This window comes from Pezoporus wallicus, unplaced genomic scaffold (genome assembly GCF_028554395.1).
Source record: "Pezoporus wallicus isolate ANWC-B61680 ecotype Strahan unplaced genomic scaffold, APGP_CSIRO_Pwel_v1 contig_14048, whole genome shotgun sequence".
In the NCBI taxonomy this organism is placed as follows: Eukaryota; Metazoa; Chordata; class Aves; order Psittaciformes; family Psittacidae; genus Pezoporus; species Pezoporus wallicus.
In genome coordinates this window covers 79,966-106,008 of record NW_026637740.1, presented here as the reverse complement: position 1 = coordinate 106,008, position 26,043 = coordinate 79,966, and the positions used below count along the sequence as shown (strand labels likewise).

At 54.5% G+C, this 26,043-nt stretch overlaps 1 protein-coding gene across 2 annotated transcripts in view; it reads right to left on the bottom strand.

Moving 5' to 3' along the window:
- The window catches only part of SBNO2 (strawberry notch homolog 2), a 46,503-nt gene that overhangs the window by 1,204 nt on the left and 19,256 nt on the right, over window positions 1-26,043 (bottom strand). Inside the window, exons 1-27 of one of the 2 annotated variants that reach the window (XM_057407433.1) lie at window positions 25,387-25,846; window positions 19,102-19,266; window positions 15,062-15,154; window positions 14,452-14,548; window positions 13,917-14,077; window positions 13,450-13,583; window positions 12,846-12,936; window positions 11,627-11,770; window positions 11,002-11,119; window positions 10,544-10,649; window positions 10,226-10,379; window positions 9,680-9,856; window positions 8,958-9,055; window positions 6,751-6,833; window positions 4,926-5,126; window positions 4,331-4,506; window positions 4,044-4,175; window positions 3,709-3,844; window positions 3,050-3,162; window positions 2,525-2,596; window positions 2,079-2,187; window positions 1,736-1,810; window positions 1,329-1,472; window positions 1,073-1,167; window positions 673-765; window positions 335-466; window positions 39-115 (exon numbers count right to left, since the gene is read on the bottom strand). In XM_057407433.1, coding sequence (XP_057263416.1) covers window positions 39-115; window positions 335-466; window positions 673-765; window positions 1,073-1,167; window positions 1,329-1,472; window positions 1,736-1,810; window positions 2,079-2,187; window positions 2,525-2,596; window positions 3,050-3,162; window positions 3,709-3,844; window positions 4,044-4,175; window positions 4,331-4,506; window positions 4,926-5,126; window positions 6,751-6,833; window positions 8,958-9,055; window positions 9,680-9,856; window positions 10,226-10,379; window positions 10,544-10,649; window positions 11,002-11,119; window positions 11,627-11,770; window positions 12,846-12,936; window positions 13,450-13,583; window positions 13,917-14,077; window positions 14,452-14,548; window positions 15,062-15,154; window positions 19,102-19,266; window positions 25,387-25,431 — 3,221 coding nt within the window. In that variant the 5' untranslated portion in view covers window positions 25,432-25,846. Of the gene's footprint in view, window positions 1-38; window positions 116-334; window positions 467-672; window positions 766-1,072; window positions 1,168-1,328; window positions 1,473-1,735; window positions 1,811-2,078; window positions 2,188-2,524; window positions 2,597-3,049; window positions 3,163-3,708; window positions 3,845-4,043; window positions 4,176-4,330; window positions 4,507-4,925; window positions 5,127-6,750; window positions 6,834-8,957; window positions 9,056-9,679; window positions 9,857-10,225; window positions 10,380-10,543; window positions 10,650-11,001; window positions 11,120-11,626; window positions 11,771-12,845; window positions 12,937-13,449; window positions 13,584-13,916; window positions 14,078-14,451; window positions 14,549-15,061; window positions 15,155-19,101; window positions 19,267-25,386; window positions 25,847-26,043 lie in introns of those variants that run through there. The other variant, XM_057407432.1, reaches the window with a different exon arrangement.

The following is a 26,043-nucleotide window of genomic DNA, read 5'->3' as shown; positions in this document are numbered from 1 at the left end:
CACCCTGGGGACACAGCCTGGGGCTGCAGGTTCCTTACCAGGCAGCGTGGTTGCACTTCTTCAAGGAGAAGTGGTAACTGCTCTCCCAGTGCTCCTTGGCCTCCTCGGGCAGCACCTGCAGCAGGAACACACAGCATTAGAGCTCTTCCCACTGTCCAACGTGGAGCTGAGACGTGGAATCCAGGGCTCTGGGAGTCAGGACACCGCGGTGCTGCCACCGTCTCTGCCCACCCCACAACAGGAGGAGCAAACGTGCTTCCAAAGCCACCCCCCCTGGCCATAGAAAGAGGGCTTTTCCCTCTCCCCACACCGGGGAGCTGCAGGTCCCACCTACCCGCCGGTACTTCTTCTGCAGGCTGTCCAGGCTCTCCGGCTGGCTTTGCTTCCCAATGTTGGGTTTGTAGAGGATGAAGTTCTTCCCACGGCTCTGCTCTGCCAGCAGGCAGGTGTGTTTGCAGCCTCGCATCTGTTGGGGCAGAGCGGATGGTTACAGCCACAGCCTCCCTCCCCAAGGCTAAACCAACCCCATCCCATCCAGGAGGGAAGCTCTTAGAGGCATCTCTGAGCCCCCAGGAAGAGCTCGGACACAGACCTCTTACAGCCATGCAGCCCACCTCCCCATGGGTCACCCTCCGCACTGAGGTGCCACCCTGGCACAGCCCAGGCACCCACCTTGTAGGAGAGGTAGAACCCATCGAAGGATCCTGTCAGTTTGAGTGACTTCTCATAGGCTTCCTCCCACTTTAAGCCTCTGTCGACACTGATCTGAAGAGGGACAAGCAGAGGGGACTCTGTAACTTCGGGGGGTGGGACAAGTGCTTCAAAATGCCACCCTCAACGCAAATGTGGTGCCCAGGATGAGGCACTGCCAGGCTGCCCTCTTGGCTACGGCAGCCCCAAGCCTTGGGGCCCCTCCTTGTCTCCTCTGTGTAGCTCCCAGCATCACTCACGTGCTCGTGCCCGAGGCAGATGTGTCACAAACATGACACAAAGCCACGGGGCAGAGGGCAGCTCCCAGCCCCAGCCTGGGAAGCACTGGAGAAGCCTGACGATGGCTGTGCTGGCTGCCTACCTTGTAAAACACAACCTGCCCGTCCTGCGGGTGCCCCGGGGTCAGGAACACCTCCTTGCTCTCCTCGTAGATCTCATCCACTCCTGGGGCTAAATCTGTAGGAGGGAAGACTGCTGTAAGGTACACCTGCCCCTACCACCAAGGGTCTCAACACCAGAGCTGTATGCGGCCGCTCTGCCATCAGTCAGCACAGGGAGGAACAGGGAACCTCAGGCGTGCAGTCAGGACAGCTCTGGCCACCCCTCTTCCTCCTTACCTAGGATGCCCATGTCGTATTTGCCCTCTTTCTTGTCCTTTTCAATCAGATAGTCAAAGGTGTCCGAAAAATACTGGAAGAGCATGTTCTGCTTGTCCACCTCCAGCCCCAGGATGCGGTTCAGGAACTTGGTGATGGAGCAGTCTGCGAGAGCGCGGTGGCTCAGGGAACGCAGAACCCACGGCCACGCTCCCAGAGCCACCCAAGAAGCCACCTGCAGCAGCCCAAAGCTGCTCCTGCAGGCTGCCGTCAGGGAAGCGGGATCTGCAGCACCGGCTGATCCCAAAGGAGCTTCCCTCCGAGCAAACATCCTGCCCCAGCAGCACAGCAAACCCCGCAAGGCCGGGCTCCGACAGCCCTGCCTGTCATTTGTGCCCTACTTTGGCCAGGAGAAGCTTGACACGTACCCTTCTCCACTGCGACCGTGCCATACTTCATCTGATTGCAGCAGATCCCCACAGAGATGAGACCTTGCTTCATTTCTGCAAGGACAGAAGGCAGCTTGTGCATTGCAGGGTTAAACCTCCCAGGCTGCTTCCCCCTTGGCTGTTATTCCACAGCCAAGTCTCCCTTGGCCTCCTTTCCCCCCCCTTCCATGCCTGGCAGGGTGATGTGGTCTGCACTGGTTTGCTGCTGAGCTGGGCTCCTGCTCCCTTCTCCTTGACCTTCCATTTGGTTTTGAGGCCCCCCAAACCTGAGACCAACCCGGCCAGCGAGACACAGAACCCCCCGAGCTGGGGATGCTCTCACCGTGGAAGAAGGCAGCCTCCCCTCGGTCGTAGCTCTTGGGCACAGGAACCCTGTTCTCTGTGTGGCTGAGGATGGTGGACAGGACCCTGTCCAGTGCTTTAGCCCCATACTGCAGAAGGAGATGAGAGTCAAGTGTGGGGCACACGGCTCACAACCCTTCTGGTGCGGTGACAGAGACACCCAGCACCACCAGGAAGGCTGCTGCCCAGGGGGCTCTGCCCCTGGGGACCCCAGAACAGGAACATGCAGGTCTCATGCAGAGCACAGCCCTCCCTGGTTTATCCCTCCCAGCTCTAGGTGTTGCCCACAGGAGCGGGGTGCTAGGACACATCCTGCCTGTAGATGCCAGCAATGATCTTCCTTGGCTCTGATTTCCCATTGAAGGCATTTGCCAACTACCCCGACCCCTCCTTGGCTGAGCTGCCCTGAGAACAGCCTCTTGGTACCTTGTTCTCGAAGTTGTACTTGCTGAGGTCCCGGGACTCGGTGGCCCGTCGGTCCCCGTGAGTTAAGGCACCCTGAGAAGGCAGAGCAAGGAACAAGTTTGTACTCTGAGCTGTTGCAAAACGCGGGTGAAGAAAGGCCAGAGCCACGTCTGCAAAGAGGCTGGGGTTAGGACATAGGACTTAGCAGAAGTGAAATAAAATGAAAGAAGCAAATTAATGATTCCTTTAATTATTTCATCAGCTTTCTGGAAATAAGATGGGTTTTTGCTCCTGTAATAACAGGGGAATTCCAGCATCTGGAACTGGGTTCTGCTTCCCTAAGATCCCTCCTGGTGCCTTACATATTCTTCACTTCCTTTCCCACATCCCAGGATGCCAAAAGCCTTCCCCCACTGCAATGCCCTCAGTAAGGGGTGGGTGATGCAATCCCCTGGACTGCTTACGCAGTGGGAACACCGAGATGGAAGCTCCTCAGAGAGAGCTGGAGCTGACACCACCCTGCTCTCTCTGCTGCAGGGCACTTACCAGGCTCTCCAGCCGCTTGGCCACGATGGATGCAAACCTCCTCTCCCCTGCCAGCTCAGAGATAAGGAAGACATACTCTGGAGCAGAAACCTGGTTCGATCGGTGCGTTCGACCTGCAAGGATGCGAGAGCAGAGGGGAAAGGAGAGGTTGGTCCAGCCTGTCTGCTACGGGAAGGGAAACTGAGCAAAGAGGGGAGAGCATCCTGTGGACATCCTGCTGGTTTCCAAAGGAGATCTCACTCTGGGGGCAAAGGACAGAGGCACAGGCGCATTCAGCATCCCGAGACCTCCGCAGAGCTGAGTTCATAGCCCTGACGTCCAGGAGCAGCGCAGTGACTCCCCAGTTGGAGCTCCCCAGGCTCCCTCCCCATCCTGGCACAGAAAGCCCCAGGCTCTCCCAGCGCGTTCCACGAGCACACGCTGTGACCACGTATGAAGGGCTCCCCCTGAATCCCTCCTGCAGCTGACACAAGCCTTCCCCACAAGATCAATCAGCCACGACCGGTTTGTGTCTGCGTTTCCACCCTGGAGAGCTCTGGGAGGTGCCAGGGGCAGCACGAGGACCACGCTCCCCTCACCTCCCCAGGGCTGCCCGAGGCCTCGTGGGCTGCACCAGGCTCAGGGGATGGGGACAGTGCCCAGGGACACCCAGCCCTCACCGAACTGCTGGATGGCCCGGTCCGCGCTCCAGGGCAGCTCCAGTGTCATATGGACGCGGCGCTTCTGGTTCTTCACCCGTCTGTCTGCTTGGAGAGAGATCCCTGAGCTGGAGGCCTCGGAGATTATTGCTACAAGCTAAGGGAGAGAGAACAAGGGAGAAAGGAGCGTGAGGTCCCTCAACAGAAGCACAAGGGTGGCCCCAGCGCAAGGAGGGGAACCCAGGGCTCCATCCCCTTCCAGGAGGTCACACAGACGGAAAGCAAAGCACGAGCATAGAGAGGGCCCCTCTCCTTCCCTCCCCTCTCCGTGCACCCCTGCACAGGTCCTGACTCACCTTCTCTCCTTTCATAAACCGCTCCTTCTCCTTCAGGTTGACGTGGTCTATGGAGAGGCCTTGCTCCGCACGGGACTCGAACACGACGGAGCCGTCCGGTCTGCACACCACGCGGCCCTTGCGCCCCGTCATCTGCGGAGAGAGGCTGTGAGCAGAGGGCAGAGACCTGCACGCTCCAGGTCAGCGCTCGATGGGGCACAAGGAAAGGAGAGGGAACCCTCTCCCAGCAGGAGCCTCCTTTGCTGGCCCCTTTCCCTGTCACCCAGTGCCACCGCAATGAGGAGTACCTCAGCCACGTGCTCCGGGCCCCCAAAGTGATTGATCAGTTCATCCAAGGTATTGAGAGGTAGCTCTTTGCCCAGTGCTTTTACTTTTGCTAGGAGGTCCTGCTTCATCTTTTCCACGTGCTCGAGTTCCCTCAGGCCGTGCGTCTCCCTCTGGGAAGGCAGGATGGGGAAATTACCTGCAATGGAAAACGCAGAAGTTCAGTTACCTGGTAACTGCAAATCGTCCCAAAGGGCTTCTGAGGGCACTGTCTGATGAGCAGGTAAAGACACATTGATTCGCAGTAAGTGCTGCTGAGCAGGGAGTGAATTCTGCGCTTCCCCATTTGGGTGGGGGGGGAAGAAGCAGGCAGGGCAAACTCCTCCTGCTCACTGACCACAGCAGGCTCATGGGACTCCATCTCACAAGCCCAAACTGGACCCTCACAGGATAAAACCTCACTTCACCATTCCAAGACACCAGGAGAGCCTGGCATCAGCCATCCCCCAAAGGGTCTCCATTTGCTCTCCAGGCTCTGCGGGGCGCTGGGTGCCTGATGCCAGCCGTGGGGCGCTGGGTGACACCGGCTCCCCCCCAACCCCGCTCTGCCCCACTCACTCCTGTCCTCGCCTGCGAAGCCGTTGAACGTGTGCTCCACGAAGATGACATCGTCCGCCTCAAACATGGACTCCGGGGAGGAGTTGAAGTCGCTGTCGAGCCCCATGTCGGAGTCGGTGCTGCTGTCGTCGCTGATCTTGATGACACCCGTGAGCTCACACACGCCCTTCAGGGCCTTGGCGCAGCGGCCCCTCTGCTTCCCTGCACCCAGAAGGGAGCAGCGTCAGGGCAGAGCCCCAGCCCCATGCACACAGAGGAGGAGAACTGAAGCTGAGCTTGCCCCAGAGGAAAGGCTGAGCCTGGACAGAGCCTCTCGGGCGGGTGCGGGCAGTTAGGAAGGGAGGCAGAGAAGGGCAGGGAGAGCGAAAGGAAAAGAGAGAAAGGAAGACCAAGGCAATCTTTCTCAGGGCTGCAGCTAGGATCATCAGGATGCAGCTAGGATCATCGGGATGCAGCTAGGATCATCAGGATGCAGCTAGGATCATCGGGATGCAGCTAGGACCATTGGGATGCAGCTAGGACATCGGGATGCAGCTAGGATCATCAGGATGCAGCTAGGATCATCAGGATGCAGCTAGGACATCAGGATGCAGCTAGGACATCAGGATGCAGCTAGGATCATCGGGATGCAGCTAGGACCATTGGGATGCAGCTAGGACATCAGGATGCAGCTAGGACATCAGGATGCAGCTAGGACATCAGGATGCAGCTAGGATCATCGGGATGCAGCTAGGATCATCAGGATGCAGCTAGGATCATCAGGGTGCAGCTAGGACATCAGAATGCAGCTAGGACATCAGGATGCAGCTAGGACATCAGGGTGCAGCTAGGATCATCAGGGTGCAGCTAGGACACCAGGATGCAGCTAGGATCATCAGGATGCAGCTAGGACATCAGGATGCAGCTAGGATCATCAGGATGCAGCTAGGACCATCAGGATGCAGCTAGGACCATCAGGATGCAGCTAGGACCATCAGGATGCAGCTAGGACCATCAGGATGCAGCTAGGACCATCAGGATGCAGCTAGGACCATCAGGATGCAGCTAGGACCATCAGGATGCAGCTAGGACCATCAGGATGCAGCCAGCCACACACGTCAGGATGAACACACAGCCCGTGCTAAGCAGAGCCCACTCCTCAAGGGAAGGAGCCTGCAGGTTTGACTGCTTCCAGAGCAATGTGCAGGACATGGGAAGGTGCCAGTGTTTTGGGCTGCTGTTTCCCTCCACGCACGGTTAAGACACACCCCTGCTGCACGAGAGGGCTCGCAAACCTGCTTGCACAGCCTGCTCTGCAGCAGCAGCCAGCCAAGGGAACCTCCACAACCTGCCAGTGCTGCTGCCCCCCTCTTGCCCCTTTCCCACATCCCACTGGAGCAGAAATCCCAAAGCTCTTCTTACCTGCAGCTGCAGGCAGTAATTTGGACAGGGAAGTGATTTCCCCCCACCATGCTATAGGTAAAGGGCAATGGAGAGACCCCCCCCCCCTTGCTGCAAGAGGGCTTTGGGCATGCAGGCTGTTGTGCTATCTGCCCCAGGCAGGGCAAGGCAGCGGCTAAGGGAAGGGGCATCCTCCAGGCACATGGAGGAGGCGAGGACCTGCCTGGGACAGGGAAGTGGGTGACAGGGAGGATGGGCTGAGCGGCCTGGAGCTGCCTCCTCCAGCCCAGAGCGAGCGATGGGAGATGTGCGGGAGGCAAAGTGAACCCAGGGCAGCAAAAAGCACCAAGGAGGGAAAAGGGAAAAAGGAAAAGAAGCAGCTGAGTGGCTGGGGGGGAAGCGCAAGGCGGGAGGTCAGATGCTGGACAGTGGAGCGTGCTCTTACGTTTTCTTTTAATGCCAGTTCCTTTTTCTCTCTTTCTTTTGGTTGAAGGAAAGTGCTTCTGAATTAGTGATAGAAAGACGCCTCTGAAAGTAAGATGCAAAATTTATTCTAGCTACCAGGAACAGGAACATCTGCCGGTTATCCCGTAGCAACGTGTACCTGACACCACAGAACCATGGAATGGTTGGGCTTGGAAGGGACCCTAAAGCTCATCCAGCTCCACATTTCATGATGGGGGGATAACCCCTTGCACCACCACCAGCAGCACGTGGGTCACCAGCGGGCTCTCCCATGGGATCCTCAGCCATGCAATGGGTGTGATGAGGGATTGCAATGCTGGGAATGGCGCCTCTGCTGGGGCCTCCCTGCTGCTCCCGAGGCCATTCCCAGGAAAGCAAAGCTGAGCAGACCCCGGCTCTGCGCTCCTACGGGGCAGGCTGAAGTTGCAAGACCTTTATATAGCAACTGAGAGGGAGTTTGAAGTGGGAAACACTCTGCTGGGAAGCTGTTACATCACTATGGAAAAATCCAGTCAATCCCAGTGTCCCAGCCCCTCTCCACGGCCTGACAGCAGAGGGTCAGGCTGTCCAACAAATGCTCTCCACCACACAGGGCCTGCTCGCCCCCATCAAACACAGCAAAGGGACCAACCATGGAGCCCCAGTGGCTTCAGGTGAATGGAAAACATCAGAAGAGGTGGAAAGCAAACGTTTCTGTGGGCTGGTCTGCAAATGAAAGAGCAAATGCACGAATGCTCATCATGGTGAGTGGGTGCGATGAGGAGCCAGTGCTCAATGAGCCCTAGGGGGTAAAAAACCAATGTGGAAGCGACAGCTGAGAGTATGGACATGAGAACTCGTCCCCATGAGAGAAAGGGAGCCTTGGGAACCAGGGAGGGAGCTCCAGCACCCTTGGTGTGAGGGGCTGAAGGAGACAAAGACAGCAGGAAGGGCTCTGTCACCCTGGGTGCTGGGGTGACTCTGGGCTCAAAGTGCAAACGCTCACTCTCATTTCCCCCTGGCTGCCCTGGGGACAACGGCTGGGCTGGTGTCACGCACTGAAGAAGCTGCTTGTTTTGAGCCCTGTTTCTCAGGGCTCTTCCCAGCACATTCCCCTTGGAGAAATCCCCTCAAGTGCTGGAAAACCAGGACAGCAGAACCGGAGGCTCAGCAGACGCCTGAAGGCACTCGGTGACCTGGCCAGTGCTGCTGGACAAAGGGCTCCTGCCTCTACAACTGTGAGCATTGACTGGCTTAAAGGGACCTCAGAGTGCGCCCGACCTGGAATTCTCCTTGGGAATTCTGTGACAGGAAAAGCAACTCAAGAGACTCAACTGACCCAAGCAGTTGTCAGACTCGCCCTGCGCGCTGTCACCAAACTGGCATTCAGTGACCAACACAACCCCTGCCAACGAGGAAAGCCTGGCCTGCCCTGGACACACACAGCCTCTGGCACCTCTCCTTGCTTCCACCTGCATCAAAAGTCACTTCAAAAGAGAACAGGAGCAGCCCTGCCACCGGCAGAGCAGGGGACACAACCCAGTGCCCCAGGGCTTTGTCACCCATCGTGCAGGAGCAGCCGGGTTTATGGGGTGGGCTGAAACGAGGAGCATGAGCCTCATTCCCTGCTGAAAGGGTACCGTGAGTCCTGCTCCTGGCTCCACTTCAGGCACGACCAACCCTCCTTTTAGCTCAGAACAAAGGCAGCACAACCAGGAGACTGGTCCTGCTCCGTACACGTGCTGAAAGCCAGCACCGGGAACCATGGAGCACTCATTGCTCCAGTGGTGCTGCCTCACGTTACCATCCCAGCCTCTGGCATTACACAAGATTCTCCTGCTCGTTTCTTCAGTGTCAACAGCCCCGTTTTCCAGACTCAGACCCCCACAGACTACATCTGAGCTCATGTTTCTGGTTCTCCTACACCTGCCAATCCTTTCACGTGTGTAGACTTGGAGCAGGCTGCTCACGCAAGTTTGGACCACAGAAGACTCCAAAATCCATGATCAAGCTCATGAAGTCCCATTGAAGAGACAGTGCCCCCAGGACCCAGCTGAGCATCCTCTCCATTTACAGCTCGAATTGGGTGAGGCCTTGGGGAACTGCATTTCAAGAGCTGCAAGTGACAGTGGCCCCAGGGCAGGGCTTTCCCTAGCACCCAGCCTCCCATGCATCCCCCCAGAGGAAAACCAGGGATCTTTAACTCACTCTGCAGCAGAGACAAAACAATTCAGGTGCCCATCGTTCTCATCCAGGACCTCTCTGGTGCGAGCCTCCCCGGTGGACTGCAGCCCGATGACAATACACTGCAGGACACACAAGAGACAGCACACAAGGTGTCAGAGCAGCAGCACTGCAGCCAGCATCAGGGAACAGCTCCAGGCTCCCAAGAGGCTGTTTCCCATCCCAGGTACATTTCCCCTTGAACCCTGCCCCAAATACTTGCTGGGGCTCCTGATGAAGAACCATCTCTCCAACCTTTCAGCATCCAGCCCCTCAGCTATGCTCACACCACAGAGGATAACTGAATGCAGAAAGTACCTGACTTTGCTAGGCAGTTTCTGCCTACAATTTCCAAGTTGCATCCAAAAGGATGACAGGACAGAGCTGTGCTTGAGATGAAGGATCTGGTACCTGACCCAAAATACCCTGTTCAGCTCAGCTTGCCCACGGAAGCAAACAGTGGGCAATGCCTTGCCAGACGAGGCCACGTTAACTCCTCAGTCTCATTTACTGTGAGCATCCTCAGGCACCCAGACACTCGCTTCATCCCAGTTAACAGGGAGAGAACTCCAGCCTTAAAGAGGTTTGATGCTGCTTCCAAGCCGCACTGGACAGGGATTAACTCCCTTTGGTTGTACTACAAGAAACAGCCCACCTGCACCACGAGCAGCCTGATGCTGCTGCCGGCAGCGAGCTCTGCACCATACCTTGTCCTTGGCCAGCTCCTCCCTGGCCAGCTCCACGAGCCGCCGGACTTTAGCAGCAATGCAGAGGTACTTGAAGAAGCGCTGGTGAGCTGACCAGAACTGACCCCACAGGGACTTCCGAGACTCCAGGCCGATCCAGTCGGCTGCGTGCTGGAACACCATCAAGGCCTCTGCCCACTGCAGACAACACGGAGCAAGGCTGAGTTAATGGCTCAGTTTTTATGAGTTATTTCATTAGCCATTAGGGCAGGCTGGAGTTTGATCATCTGATTTAACAGCGGTATTTATGGCCTTGTGTTGGGCTGAATGAACTCTGTGGTCACCCTCTCCTTGGTGCATTAGCGTGCTGGTTGCAAGCTCTGCTTTGCAAATATCAAACTTCTAAATAGAAGCTAAAAAGTGTAAGATTGGGTTTTTATATGGGCTGAGCACATAGGGCCTTTTCTTACGGACAAGCCAAGTCTGTGGTCACGGCCACTTTTAGGGGCTTTGAACCCTCCCGTGTGATCAACCATCAGTCGCCCCACTGCAGTGGGACCAGCTCACCAACTTGGCTGCCTTGTCGTAGACAATCTTGTACTGCTGATCCAACGGGATCTCCTCGATTCTGAAGGTCACTCCAGTGAAACTGAGCTGCCTGGCAATGTACATTCCACTGACCTTCATATCCATGGCCACGATCTCCATTGCACCCACTCCCCTGGGAGAGGAACACAGCGGTGAAACCCCATCCTCTGCTACAGGGCAGCTGCCCCTGCAGAACCACCACCTCCCTCTGCCAGGCACCGTCCTCAGGCATCGCCCTTTGGGAGATGGGTGCAGTCAGCATAAGCCACACGAAAAGAGACGCTGGCCATCACTCACCTCTTTTCAATTGCATGCAGGAACTCATCAAACGCTCTGAAAGGGGTGCCCTTCCCCCAGATCCCCAGGCGGCTCATGTAAATCATGTTTTTTGGCTCAGAGGCACCTGTTTGGACACAATTCCCTCTTAGTTGTGAAGAGTTTTGGCTGAAGAAGAGAGCCATTTGCCATTGTGCCTTAGGAAACCCAAGGACCTTCCCAGTCATTGCCTGCCACACACTAAGTGGCTAAGCATCACCAGAGAGCTGAACCACCAGCCAGAAACAGGTTAAACTGGGGAGAAGTTGGTCTGCCTTGCCATAAGGTCACAAGTAATGGCAGTGATGGGGCTTGGGGCAGACCTTAGCACACCAGGCTCCCCTCTAGCACTGCGGCACCACCGCCGCCTCTCTCTGTGCGCATCTCAAGGGCATCCTTCGGATCACAGAGGGGACCACACAGTGCTGGGAGCAGCATACCTGTGGCACTGGCATAAACAACCCTGGCTTGAGGCAGCTTGTTCTGAAGGTCCAGCACGGCTTTGCCCATTTTAGTCGAGCTGGCGTTTTTGGCTTTGTGGCATTCATCAAACACAATCTGGAGGGGAAAGGCAGTTAAGGAGAAAGGATCCGTTTTCATGCCGAGGGTGGGAGCAGACAGAAAATACAACCCAGCCTCTTACAACCAACTGAACAACCCAGTATCAACGGCACTGACTCCCTCCATGGAATGATTGGGCTCGCCTAGTCCTGTGCTCCTCAGAGCCTGAAGCCATTTCCCCCTTTCTCTCCCTTCACTTCTAAGGTGTGTCTTGCCTTGTAATGCTGAGGGAGAAGAATGCTGAAAAGGTTCACCCCAGCTGCGTTCTTCCCCTCCTCCCATTAACTAATTGCAGAAGAGGAGAGAGGAGGAATGGAGGAGGAGAGAGGAACGTGGGGGGGATGCATGTGCTTCCAGCGTTTAAACATCCACCACATCCATCACTTGCTCGCAGTGACTTCAGATGGCCCCAAGCTCTTTGTTCCTTGCTGAAGCACAGTCACAACCGTGCACTTCTTCCCTGTCCAGCTTTCTTGTGGCCCTTGTTTCTGTTTTAAAGGATACAACTCCATCAAAGTTTTCCCTGCACCAGTCCAAGATCTGCTTTAAGCGTGTCCTGTGCTGCCCGCCCGCCTGGCTTTCACCGATCAGCGCCGAGTAAGTGGCAAAGAGGACTCCTTCTGAGGTAGCTGTGTCACCGTATTTAATCTGCAGGAAGAGGAAGAACGAGAGCACGCACTCAGGATGCTTGTCCCCAGTGTGCTGCACCCATCCTGTGCCCACAGCCACCACCCCTGACTGCGCAGTGACTGCAGGACACACGCTCCTGCCTCAAGAACAAAACCCGAGCCGAGCACAGGACAAAGCCCATTGGTAGCTGGAGCACTTCTTGGCACTGAGATACGGTGCTGACAGGGACTTTAAATGTCTGGAGGAGTTCCACCAGCCAATGTGTCAGCACATCTGGATGCATGCAGTGAAATGGGGACACCGCTCGGACTTCTACTTCCTGGCCAACTGAAGTGGCTTTGGGTTTTAGCAACAGTTTAGAATGGTTAATGGGTCTGAGCCCTCTCAGCTGTTTTAATTACTGCTAGAAAATCATTTTCTCTTTGGCCAGGTGAGGTTGGTGCCTGTCTTACTGTCAGGGGTCCCACCTGTAATGAAATACAAGGGAAAGGGGAAAACCCCCATGGTCCCAATCTGAAGTAAGCTCCATTTAAAGCCTTTGTGGTCTGAAAACAAACACCCCTTTCAGTCTCCTAACGGGGTGCGTTCAGAGGTGTTGAAAACATGTGGTTTCCATCGACTTCATGAGAGCTGCTTGCTCAATACCGTTACAAACCAGAGGAGAGGTTAAAGCCCAGGCTGCGAAGAAGCCTGTGAATACCCATCACACAACTGCAGTTTCTCTTGAGGAGTCCTTTGTCCTCATCATGGAGTAACTGGAGGAAAACTGGGCTTTTCCCTCTGCAGGACTCCGGGACTGGTGAGAAAGGCTCAGGTCCTGCTGTACTTTGCACTTGCCCGGAGCCATTTCTTGCTCGGTGCAGGAGCCAGCTCCATGCTCACAGAGCAGCTCTGCAGAGCATGTAAAAATAGCAAGAGTCTGGAGTGGGACGAGCCCGTTGGGAGGAGGGAACAGCAGCGGCTTGTCTGCTGCTGCCTGTGCCACCAGCCGGGCGGAGGCAGGAGTGACTGCTGCTCTACGTGCTAAGGAGGCTCCATCTCACTGCTACTGGGGGCTGGTTTGCCAGAACACCATTACACCTTCTCTTCCTACCTTATTCAAAGCATGCACAGGAATGTGGGAGGCTTCAATGTCCTTCAGGTCTCTCTCGGCATCATACTTGAGATCATTGGAGACGCTGAACCTGCGAAGTGAGACGTGGGTCTGGTTATCTCCTAAGGAGACAGGGAGGGCAGGCACAGTGATTAATAGTCTGACTAAAGCAGCAGTAGGTGTGTGAAACCGTCACAGCTCCAACTGCCCACACAGCCCAAGAGCCTCCAGCAGGCTCCAGGCTGCCGCTGACGACAAGCTGCATGCTCTGCAGTTAAAGCCCGTGCTCAAGGGGCTCGAGTCTGCACCGGGGAAGTCCACGAATACCCCTCCACAGACTTCAAAGAGAGCAGAGACAGGCTTGACACTGCACTCCATAACGTGCTGTTTCACAGTGACTCACTCTCCATCACTGCTGCAGGGGAAATATGCCCATTTCAGACAGCAAATAGGCACAAAGAGGTGGAAATGACCTACCCAAGGCCGCAGCGTGAGTCAACTATAAAGCCAACATCAGCATTAAGGAATTCCTTACTCCCAGATCCAAACTAACTCCAAGGTCTTACGGGAAAAGAGAAAACCCAAACCACCACCACCAACTTACCACAGAGCTTTCTTCCTCCCTTTAAGGTAATTCTCAAAGATGATGCCTGCAACTGTCCGGCCCTTCCCAACTCCAGCCCCGTCCCCGATGAGGAACCCAGCTCGCTGTCCGTTGGGTAATAAAACTTCATGTTGCTGCAAAATCCAGAACAGAACCAGAAATGAGACTAGATTTGCCTTTGCTAACAAAGCTTGTAAGAGCATCACTTAACCCTTTCACACATCCCATCAATGCAAGTGCATTTCCTGCTCAGACAATGGCAGGGACGGTCAAGCGTCACGGCCAAGTCAAGGGTTCTCTTTGGGAAACAGCTCCCACAGAAGCCCCCAGCTTCAAATAACCCTTTCAAAAGGCATTTAAAATGTCATATGCCAAAGCTCCTGGAGTTTCATCACCTGTATGGAACATCTATCCACACGAAAGGCAGTCTCCTGCTAGTGCAAGCTGGGCACGGTGGAACCACGTACCTGGCAGGCATAAATGATGGCTTCCAGCTGTAGTGCAGAGAGCGACCCTTTGTCAGCAACAGAGCGTGGCAGGGAGAGGCTGTAGGTGATGTCAGGAGGGGGGACACTGGACAGAGTGCTCGTCTCTACCACCAGGTCAGGGTGGTGCTTCCCAATCTTGGCTAAATGACAACACAGAAAACGGAGAAGTCAAGTCCTTCACTCCCAAAAGCACCTCAAAAGGGGACTGCAGCCCCCATGTGAACAGTCTGCAGCCCTCTGCCCAGGAGCAAAAGGGACAAGCCCCAGCTCTTCACTCTTTTGTTCTGCTGGGAAGTGCCAGCAGCACGTCAGGCCTCCCCCAAAAGCAAGCAACAGAGGAGTGTTGTGCTCAGTTAGCACGGCACCAGCAAGGGAGCAGCACTCCCGTTTCTCCAGCAAATCACAAGCTTGGGCTGTGATTTCCTGCTTGCAGGAAAATAAGGGAGCAGTTCATTAGGCTGGTCCACAATGGAGTCAGCAGAACTGCCCACGCTCATGTGATGGCAACACTCACACTTGGAAGGAACATATTCTGCATAGGTCTCTGTTTGCCCCAGCTCTTCTGTTTCTTCCTCCTCACCTTCATCCTCCTCCTCCGCAGGAGCCTGAGACTGGAAAGAAGCAGAGCACTGACCAGATGTTCTCACTGGCCTATGGGCACACACAGTGCTACGCAGAAACCCCCAGGGATCCCTCCCTGTGCGAATTCACAGACCCAATTCATCCCATTTATAAACTGCAGCAGCACAAGGAAAACCATCTGCCAGCGCCCGCCCCGGGGGGCAACAACCGCTTCCACCGCTGCTTTCAGCGCCTGGTCCACATCAAACTAGGGGAAGATGTTTGCATGGCCTGGCAGATGCGCTGTGGGGAGCCCAAGCTCTGCCCTGGCCCCGAGCTAGGGATCCAGACAAGCTTTAAACTCAGTACTCAGCAGCATAAAGCCAAGTCACGAAGCCCAAATCCTTGTTTCACATCGGTGAGGTTCCACCAAGGGAAGCAGAAGACACCCCTGGGGAAGAGCAGGGACTTGCCTCCCTCTCTCTGAAGGGAAAACAGAACTGCTCTTGCCATGTCACCGAGTGCCTGGTGTGGATGCTCCTGGAGCCGAGCATCGCTCTCACCTGGTAGCTTATGAGGAGCGGGGTGTTGGGACCAGCAGGAACGTGGTCATTCGAACTGTTCAAGCCACTGAACGATCTGCTGGGTGAGAACAGCTGGAACAGAAAGGTGCTGGTGAGAAAGCAGCCTCAAGCCTCAGCCCGACCACTAGGAAAACAGAGCACCAGCAGGTATTTGTGCTCTCCGCTCGGCTCTTACACCCTGGACTTTGATTGTTTGGGAACAGGGCACTCATCCCGGAAACCAATAAATCCTGGAAATGCTGTAGATGCTTTTGTCAACGTGCACACGGGGAGTCCCTGACCAAGGCAAGCACACGGAGCGTGAGCACTCCGTGCATGCCCGTGCGTGATGGGAGCTGCAGGGACACTCGGCCCCTGCACCAGCAGCACAAGGGTCCCCTCTGCGGAGCTGTAACGACACAGCAGGAAGATGGGTCACCCCGAAATGCCAGGCAGCAGCTCCAGGGACACTCCCAGCTGGAAAGGCACAGCCAAGGAGATCCTTTGTCTGCTCCCACACAGACCAAATCACACTGGAATTTCCCGGCAGCGAGCGGGGTCAAGCCAGCAGCTCACAGCATCCCGAGCGAGGAGCAGCTCCAGAAGCAACACTAGGCCAAGTTTAGAGGCTGCGAGGAGTGCCAGACATAAAGAGCCATGCTCCAGCAGCAGAAGTGGAAGATGGGAAGTTCTTAAGCACAAACACTCCGATTATTTCCTATTTTTAAAGGAGAAAAAAAAAGCAAGGCAGAAAGCAAAAACACACCCTCTGTTCCTGGAAGCCTGACTCAGAATTACCAGAAGGAAGCTGGACGGAAGAGCTATTTTCAGTGCCAACAAATCTGGAGAGCAGGTGAAACATCTCCACCTACAAATCTGAGCTCAGGCAAAGAGCTCCTTTTTGGGCAAGAGGAAGACCTAGGCCCAGATCTGCTCAGAACACACCGGGAGGCCAGTGCAGGTGGGACCGGAGCTGTAGCAGGGGATAGAACAGAACTGGCCCAATTCCCTCCCTTCTCTGCTGTCACTCACCTCCCAGTCTGGTTTTCTCCTTCCTCTGTGCCTCACATCTAACAGTGCTATGAGAAGAGGCACGCGCAGCACACAGGGGAACGTGGGACATGAGCAGGAGACAGAGCAAAGCCGCTGACAGTTGCACACCCCAAGGCTTGGCCTCGCTTCGTTTTCTTCCTCTTTGCTTCATTCTCTGCTTTGCCCCCTCTTGCCATGACCCCCATGGGAAAAGGAACCCTCTCAGCTGGCTGAGGAGCCAGAAATTCCCTCCCCATGTGCTGAGCTAGGAAAAGGGTGCTGGCGTTTTCCAAGCGCTGGGAATGAGTTCGAATCAGCAGCTCCCAACCCTTCAGCTCCTGCAGGGCCAGGGCTTTGCTTTCCCCGTCTTAAAACCAGTGTAAACTGGCGAGATGGCTGTGGAGAAGCACAACGGATCCCACGAACTATTTCCTAAGGTATTTCACAACTGCATTACAAATGAAGCGTTACGGAGGGGTTTGACTCCTGTCCTAGCTCTTCCTCCATCCAACAGTGACATCCACCTCCTTTCTTTACGGGTAACGGCTCTCCCCACGGGCACATGAAGGCAGCTCTGCCTCCAGCCACTTCCTCCTCAGGGACAAGCACCCCACCTGAAGGCTCAGCACCGGGGATGGGGGTTTCTCAGGGCACTGGGGATGCTCTGCACCACGCTCTCCCTGCGATGCGTTGCTCCCATTGTGCTCTGCCCTCTCTCCTGCAAAGCCACCTCTCCAGTGCCAGGGACAGCTGAGAGAAAGAGGAGAGTCTTTCCACACCGTATCCTCACATTGCCACACGGCAGAAGACAGCTCATTGTTTTAAAGAGGACAAAGTACAAGGCTGCTCTTAGGAACTGCTCCGGCTATTCCGAAACCAAAATCCCTGCCATCTGATGGAGAACTGTGGTGGTGCAACAATGCGGGGAGGGGTGAGGAAAGGTTATCTAAATGGCTTGTATATCGGGGCAGGATATCAGCAAAGTCCCCATGCTTTTAAAGCAAGGAACCTTCCCTTTGGCACTGCCTTAATCTTTCGCACAGATCATGCCTTTGCTCCCATCAACAACAGAAAAAGGGTGTTTGAAATTCAGGCCCTAAAACCATTGCTCCTCCTGAGTCAACCTCACAACGCACTTACCTGGGGGCCTGGGAGCTGCAAAACTGACACTGACATCTCCTGACTAGGATGCGCTGAACTGACAGCTCCAAGCCAGGAGAACAAAGACCACCACCAAGAGAGCAAGCAACACCCTGGCGCAGCCACCTCTGCATTCACAACCCACAGATAAGACAACAAGTTTAAAATAGCTGGAGATGCTTTGCCACAGGAAGTCCTTTGTAAGTGGAATTCCAAGGAGTTAATTGGCCTTATCTGAACCTGCAGGACAAGGGGCAAGGGAAGACGTGGAGAACAACATGCAGAGGCCGGAGATCCGCCGCTGCCCCCGCCAGCCACGTAGCCTCACACTTAGATGACACACGTTTGTTCCTCACTCACATTCTTTATGCTGGGTTTAGAACAGCTTTTCCCTGTAAGGCTTTTTGCTGCACGCTCTGCAGATACGAAGCTAGAAGCTCCTGCAGTGACACAGGCTACTGTGTAAAACCCCAATAACAACAGGAGACAACAACAGGCCTTCCCCGTGCTGGGGGATGATCTGGCTTTTTTAGCTTTCTGAATCCAGTTTCCGAGCCTGTGATGTCTTCAGCCACTGCTTTGGTTCAAACAGCTCAACGCTCTTCCTGCTGCCTCAGACTTCAAACTGGTCCAAGGTTACCAGCCTGTGCGGATTGCCTGCACAGCCCTTGGTCTCCAGCACAGTTATCCACGGGAAGAGGGGCAGTGGAATTCTCTGCCTCCAACTACAGACACTGCAAAGGTCTATGAAGGTGATGGCATCGCAAGAGCTCAGGTGTCCCACTTGAGGATGTGCATGAATGCCCTCTCAGGAAGCCTAAAGCAGGCAGGAGCTTCCACTTCCCAAGTCCAGGCTAGGACCCTCATCTCCATGCTGCACTCCAGTGCCCAACCTGTCACTGAGCCACACGGCAGCAGCATGTGGAAGCAGAGCTGCTGCCAAGACTCTGCTTTCCCAGCTGTGACAAAGAGCCAGCTCGCTTCATGGCAATCCAGTCAGACACAACTGCTAACTGCAAACTGCAGCCTCGAAACACAACGGAACCTCCAAGCACAACAGTGACTAAAGCACGGCCATGCCAGATTTGCCTGCTGGGGTATCCATGTGGAATGGTTTCCCCCCCACCATCTTCAAAAGAGGATGACCTAGGGAAGGAAGGGGACTGCAGTGCTGGGCATCCACTGTGAGCTGAGCCCCAGCAGCTGTGTGTGATACCAGCTCCACCAGCACCCCGTGGTGACTGACAGCAGGTTGTGCAATGGTGAGTAATCCGTCCCAACAGATGAGGGAAACCAGATGGCAGAACAGAACCACACGCTGCTGTGGGGCTGCGGGACATCACAGCCCAGGAACACTCAGAGATGTAAAAGGTTGCAGGGACTTAGACTCACAAAGGAAACACCAATGGGGAGTCTCAGGTTGAGACAGAGTTTGGGTTTTAGTCATTGTTACTAAACTATTCACCATGGAGAACAAACAAGTGGTGGGGACAGTGAAGGCCCTGTGTGGTAGGGCTCTTCCTGCAGCCCAGCTCTTCAGCACTGCACCAGGCTGCTCTGGACCTGCTGAATGGTTTAGGATCCATCCTGCTTGTGATGCACCTACCTGCCACGGCTGCCAGAACAAAGAGCCAGTGCCTGCACCACACTCCAGAAGAGTGCACATACCCCCCTTTGAGGATGCCTGGATCCTCCCCTGCTTCCAGGACACTGAACTACATGTAATCATCCCTTCCCTCCCGCAGCAAAGCTGGTAACAGTGAGTAGGGAACCGGGCTGGTTTCTCAATTCCTTGGTGCAAACACCACGGGATGAAGCCTGAGGTATCTGGTGTCTGATGGGGAGGATGGAAGAGGAGCTGCCCATACCTCTACTTGGTTCTGCTGCGGCGTGTTTACATCCCATAGTGTTGGCACGTGGTTCAGGCTATCGGCAGACAAGAAGTCCTTCGGATCCGCAATGTCGGAGAGGGAATCCGCAGGGGACGAGAAGAGGGAGTTGTTGTTGGAGAGCTCGTTGAGGTATGAAGAGTCCTGAAATGGAGACAGGGCCACAGTCAGAGGCGGCAGGATGGGAAGACCACAGAGCTCCTTTCTCACACCTACTTGCCCGGAAAGGTTTAATTTCTTGCTATTAAATGAGCAGCTCCTTTCCTTCACGCTCCACAAAGCCTAGAAATTAACTTGGAAAGGAGGAGATGCTCTCAGCAGCTGCTGGAAAACCTCAGTTTATGGGGAAAGGAGGGACAAGAGTGACTGGAGAGAAATGCCAGTGCACGGCCACAACTGACTCACACTGCGCACAGCTCTGCACACCGAGGAGTGGCAGTCACCTCAAGCCAGCGTTGGATTAAAGAAGTCCTCAGCCTGACACCCAAGGGACCCGAGCGCTCCATTCATGCCCAGAAGCCCACAGAGCAGCAGCTACTCCTGGGAATGACACAGCTCTTGAATGGCAATTTATAACCCAGCAATACCTGGAGGCTTTGGACAAACTGAGTCTCCTCCTGGCACAAAGGAGGCTGCAGGAGCTGGTGCCACCTGGGTTTGCACCCAGACAAATCACATCCTCCAGTCCTTTTCCTAAGGGCATGTGCCCCAGCCTGGACACGAAGAGAAGGTGCCCCAGTGAGGAGGAGCAGGCTCTGCCCTGGCTCTTCCCCTGGTGCCTGTGCTGGGGTGGTTTACAGCTCTTTCATGTGGTGCCAACCCAGCGGCTGGTTTGAGTCACACGGACGCCGGCTCAGAAGGAGCCTTCGATCCCCTCCCTCCCATCTGTTCCTTGTCTGGGTTTTCCAACTGTAAATGGGAAGAACCAACAGCCAAAAAGCCCTTTTTGCTCTGGCACAGGTCACTGTGCCCTCCCTGGCTCAGGTCACTGTGCCCTCCCTGGCTCCCTCACACCGCTTCCACATCCAATACCGCTTCCAAAGCACAAAACCTTTGCCTGCTCTTCCCTTCAGGGCACCCAGCTCCCGCTGGAGATGAGCCTCTGGCCCGGAGGGACAGATGGACAGAGAGACCCACAGGGCTTCCCAGGGCTCAGGTTTGGCAGCAGCCGGCTCCAGCTGGAGCAGACGACCAAGGCAGGGTGACAACAGCACAGCACCCGATACGAGGAGGAATCTACTCATTTCCAGTTAAGGGCCAATTTCCGACTGCAAGGCAGAAAAGCAGCCAAAAGTCTTTAAAAGTCACTTAGCCCTGCCTGACCCCAGATCATAGCACAGTTAGGGCTGGAAAGGACCTTAAAATGCACACCCCGAGCCTGCCCCTACTGTTCCTAAGGGCTTCAGGCCACGAGCTGGGTCAGACCCCCCCCCAGCTGCTACCCAGGTTGCAGTGTTCAAACCATCAGGACACATTCCCTTCGCCTTCTTCCCACATCAGCCTCGCCTGGCACCCCAACACACGCTGTGCTCCGGAGCCATAGGTACAGGAGCACCGAGGCACCGAAGGGAAGGTGAGCAGCAACGGGGAGCATGGGCACCGTGTGCCGTTTGGGTTCTTCCCATACCAACCAAGGGGCCCCAAAGGGGATGAGAAAGGGCTGCTGGTGTGGCTGTGCTGCAGGGACACCCTCCTGCCAGCCCCGGGCATCCGCTGGCGTGTGTGACACCCGGCAGCGCTTCACTCTTGGTATTTCTGTGGCTATTTTGGGGTTTCCCAGAAACCAAAGCTTTTCAGAGCCTGTGGCAGACACCCAGACTTATCTCAGAATGAAGGGAGCTCTGGAAATGGGGCTCTGCTTCACACTCGGCAAAGCAGGAAAACACTAAGGGAATGATGGTCCCTTTCGGCCAAAGCAAGTGCCTTGGGCACCCTGCAGCAACCTGCTTTGCTGTTCCCCCACCACCACCACCACCCTCCCAGCGTTCTGCTTCTTCCTCTGGGCTCATGATCCCAAGAACAAGCACTGCAGGGGTTCAGCAGCCTCTGGATTGTCACCAGGTCACACAGTGCTCAGGAGGGAGAGCAGGGCTCTGCTCCCAGCGAGCCCTCAGAGCTCAGCTCGCACGAGGAGCTGCAAGAACCAGTTTCTATTCATAACAAGTGAGAGGAGACACCACCATCCTTGACTTTCAATCTCGCAGATGAAAGGCGTTTGTGATCATCTGCATGCTGAGAGGAGAAGCGTGTTCTTCCTCTCTCAAGGACAGGCAGGCCTGGGAGGGATCACGCTACAGACAAGAAAGAGCTAAAGCAAAGGCTGGAGCTGCAAGGCAAACCCAGCAGAGCTCAGGCTGGGGGTTTTCTGGTGTTTTTGTGATGAAAAGCTTTGTTACACAGATCCATTCCAGTGTTTAACTGAGGGCATCTGACTCGAGGGCTTCACCCTCAGGGATACGGCAGCAGCATCTTGAGGTCTCGCATCCCACCCGGCCTCGTCGCTGTGCACTGAGTTTATCCATCTGCATATACTGCACCTTAGGGTCCCGAAGACAGGCAAGTGTATGGCTGGAATAGCCATGAGAGCACTGAAACACAGCCTGAGGCACCTAGCAAGCACCCAGCCCCATCACTGCTCCCCCTGCTCAGGGCACCAGCCTGCAATGGGAAGAGGAAATCAGCCTCCAAGACACAAACTTCCAGCATCCCATTTGTTTCATGTAATTGTATTACTTCAGGAGCACTCAAACCAGTAACATGTTAGATCCACCCATGAAGAGCTGCAGGCACAACCCCAGCGGGTCAGCCCAGCCTGTCCACTGAACCTGGTGTACTGGTAACTACAACCCGTGCCATAAACCACACCTTCACTAATCACTCCCCTGCTTTATAGGGAGCAAACGGGAGCAGCTCCCTGTCTCCTCAAGGGAAAGATCATTCCCTAAACCATCCCAAAAGAACAGGGAGCGAGAGGATGCCTCTTCTCAGCGGGATGAAGGCTCTGCCAGACCCACCAATACTCTGGCTCCTGCTGACCCCAGCCAAAAGGTGCTGAGCCCAACACAGACAGAAGCAGCTGAAAGAGAAGATGGCAGTGTTAGGGGTAGGAGAGATGGTCCCAGAAACCACGAGGAGTGAAGAGGTTGGAGGTGCAGCAGGGAAGGGGCAAGGAGCTGAGGAGAGATGCTGCAGAGCCAGACCTGGAGAAGCTGCTCGGTGACCACCCATCCCCGTTGCAGGAGCTGAAGCCGGTTACACTGTCCCTGGCTAAGGCTGAAGAAGAAGAAGCTGTAAAGTTTCTCACTGGGAATCAGAGGGTTTCACAGCAACAGCACTGATGTTATGTTTCAGTGGATGCTGAATTTCTGCAGCAGATGGGGGTTATCCCACAGGGCAGGATCTTTATTTCAACCACCACCCTGCATCTGCTCGACGTAACTCCTAGGAATGAGGTTGATTGATTTTGGGGGGTGGGGTGTTTCAGATTTTGGTTGGGTTTCCTTTCCTGGGAGGTGCCCTAAGGTCACCCCTTAAGGAGCCTTCTCTTCTCCAGGCTGACCCAGAGCAGAGCTGCTCCAGCCCTTGCAGCATCTCTGTACCTGCTCCACGTCTGGCTGTGGGCTCTGGAACTGCACATGGTGCTCCGGGGGGGGGGGGTGTCCCAGCAGAGCAGAGCTCATCACCAGTCAATACCATTACAGCACACAGGATTTGCATCACTATCCCAAACCAGGAAAAGTTTTCAAACCCAAGAGTTTAATAAAGAGCAGAGAAAAACCAGGGCAAACCAAGGCAAAGCGTTCATGTGGCTCTCGCAGGCACTGGCAACAGCTCAGAGCCTGCAGTCAAAACACAGGCTTCGTTAGAAATAATGAAAGAACAGGTGAGGTCTAAATGCAGAAGGAGTGTGAGCCCTGGAAGTATTTCTGGCCATGGAGCCATCAATCCGGACATGGAGGAACCAACTCCTCCTGCACGGCAGCTACTGACTGCTCCACTACCCAGCACGCAGCTGACAGGGGCTTAAAACTATAGATATACACACATACAGCTATAAAACTATATATACACACTATATAAAATGCATATATATTTTATATACGTGTGTGTATGGTTTTATATATAAAACCATCTATACACACACGTATATAAAACTATATAACACATGTATATAAAACTATATAACACATGCATAGAAAACTATATACACACACACATATACACACAGGCACACACAGATACACATCCATGACCAAACTGCACTGATACAGTCATGAACAAACTGCACTGATACAGCCAAACTGCACTGATACATCCATGAACAAACTGCACTGATACATCCATGAACAAACTGCACTGATACAGCCAAACTGCACTGATACATGCACTGATACATCCATGAACAAACTGCACTGACACAGCCAAACTGCACTGATACATCCATGAACAAACTGCACTGACACAGCCAAACTGCACTGATACATCCATGAACAAACTGCACTGATACATCCATGAACAAACTGCACTGACACAGCCAAACTGCACTGATACATCCATGAACAAACTGCACTGACACAGCCATGAACAAACTGCACTGACACATCCATGAACAAACTGCACTGACACAGCCATGAACAAACTGCACTGACACAGCCAAACTGCACTGATACATCCATGAACAAACTGCACTGACACAGCCAAACTGCACTGATACATCCATGAACAAACTGCACTGACACAGCCAAACTGCACTGATACATCCATGAACAAACTGCACTGATACAGCCAAACTGCACTGATACATCCATGAACAAACTGCACTGACACAGCCAAACTGCACTGATACATCCATGAACAAACTGCACTGACACAGCCAAACTGCACTGATACATCCATGAACAAACTGCACTGACACAGCCAAACTGCACTGATACATCCATGAACAAACTGCACTGATACATCCATGAACAAACTGCACTGACACATCCATGAACAAACTGCACTGACACAGCCATGAACAAACTGCACTGACACAACCATGAACAAACTGCACTGACACATCCATGAACAAACTGCACTGACACAGCCAAACTGCACTGATACATCCATGAACAAACTGCACTGATACAGCCAAACTGCACTGATACAGCCATGAACAAACTGCACTGATACAGCCAAACTGCACTGATACAGCCATGAACAAACTGCACTGATACAGCCATGAACAAACTGCACTGATACAGCCAAACTGCACTGATACATCCATGAACAAACTGCACTGACACAGCCAAACTGCACTGATACATCCATGAACAAACTGCACTGACACAGCCAAACTGCACTGATACATCCATGAACAAACTGCACTGACACAGCCAAACTGCACTGATACATCCATGAACAAACTGCACTGACACAGCCAAACTGCACTGATACATCCATGAACAAACTGCACTGACACAGCCAAACTGCACTGATGCATCCATGAACAAACTGCACTGACACATCCATGAACAAACTGCACTGATACATCCATGAACAAACTGCACTGACACAGCCATGAACAAACTGCACTGACACATCCATGAACAAACTGCACTGATACAGCCAAACTGCACTGATACAGCCATGAACAAACTGCACTGACACATCCATGAACAAACTGCACTGATACAGCCAAACTGCACTGATACAGCCAAACTGCACTGATACAGCCATGAACAAACTGCACTGATACAGCCAAACTGCACTGATACATCCATGAACAAACTGCACTGACACAGCCATGAACAAACTGCACTGCCAGACAAGACAGATTTGCTGTCCCAACAATCCCAGCTTCAACAGGCAAGACAGGATCAAGAACTTCCAGCTGGGAGCAGCTGATCCCTAAAGAAAACCTCTTAGGTGCCAACCCCCAAGGTCTTTCTAAATACGGGGTAAGAACTCACAGCCCGGAGGGCTCCGTGCTCCATCACTGCCCTGAGCCCAGCATCTGCTCTGAAACTCCCCAAAGCACTCACTGCTCCATAACCACAGTGATCACCTCTCCCCACAGCTGAGTCTCACCACGTTCCACCCGGCAGGAGCAGGCTCTGAGGAAGGCACCTTTCAGCAGAGCACACATCTCCTGGTCCCTGCTTTGTCACCCCCAAACCACTGCCACCGTGAGAACCCAGGGGGAGCAGCCGGAGCCGCTTCCCTCAGGACCAAATCCCACGAGGAATGCCGAGGAGGAGAAGAAAGAGAAAACTCAGGTGTTACCTTGTAGAGAGATGGGAACTTCAACCAGAACTGCATCTGGGACATTTTAAAGCAGCACTCAGCGCGCTGGCAGCAGGGCAGCACACGGAGGGAGCAGCAAGGCGAGACTTTGCGGCGGAGAATGGAGCAAGGTCCTCACTCATGACCGCGGCAGCAGCCAGGGAAGGAGCTCCTCAAGGGTTGGTAAGAGCTCCCATGCAGAAGCAGCGAGGAGGACAAACGGAGGAGCAGAGGAGAGCCATGGAGCGGCCCCAGCGCCCGGGAGATTTGCATGCAGTGGTTAGTCACGAAGGAGAGCGCTCGTACTTCCTCTAAGCACGGGGCTGACTTTCAGGAAATGATGCCTGCTTGGTAAGTCAGGGAAATTACTGGCAATGCGAGGAGAATTACTGTATGTGGTGTAATGCAACCACAGAGACACTGTAAACAAAGCTCAGCTCCACAGCGGCGCGAGCCAGGCAGGAATCCGGCTCCCCATGGAACACCCTGACCCCCCCCCCCCCTTCCCGTGCCCAGGCCCAGCCGGGTCCTGCCCCGGAGCCTGGGGTAAGGAATCAAGAGCATGAAGTGTTCACAAGGTGGGTTCTATCCCCCCCCCCCCCAACCCCATGTGCTGCTTTTGTCTCCGCTATCTACCCCACCCCAAATACTGCAGTT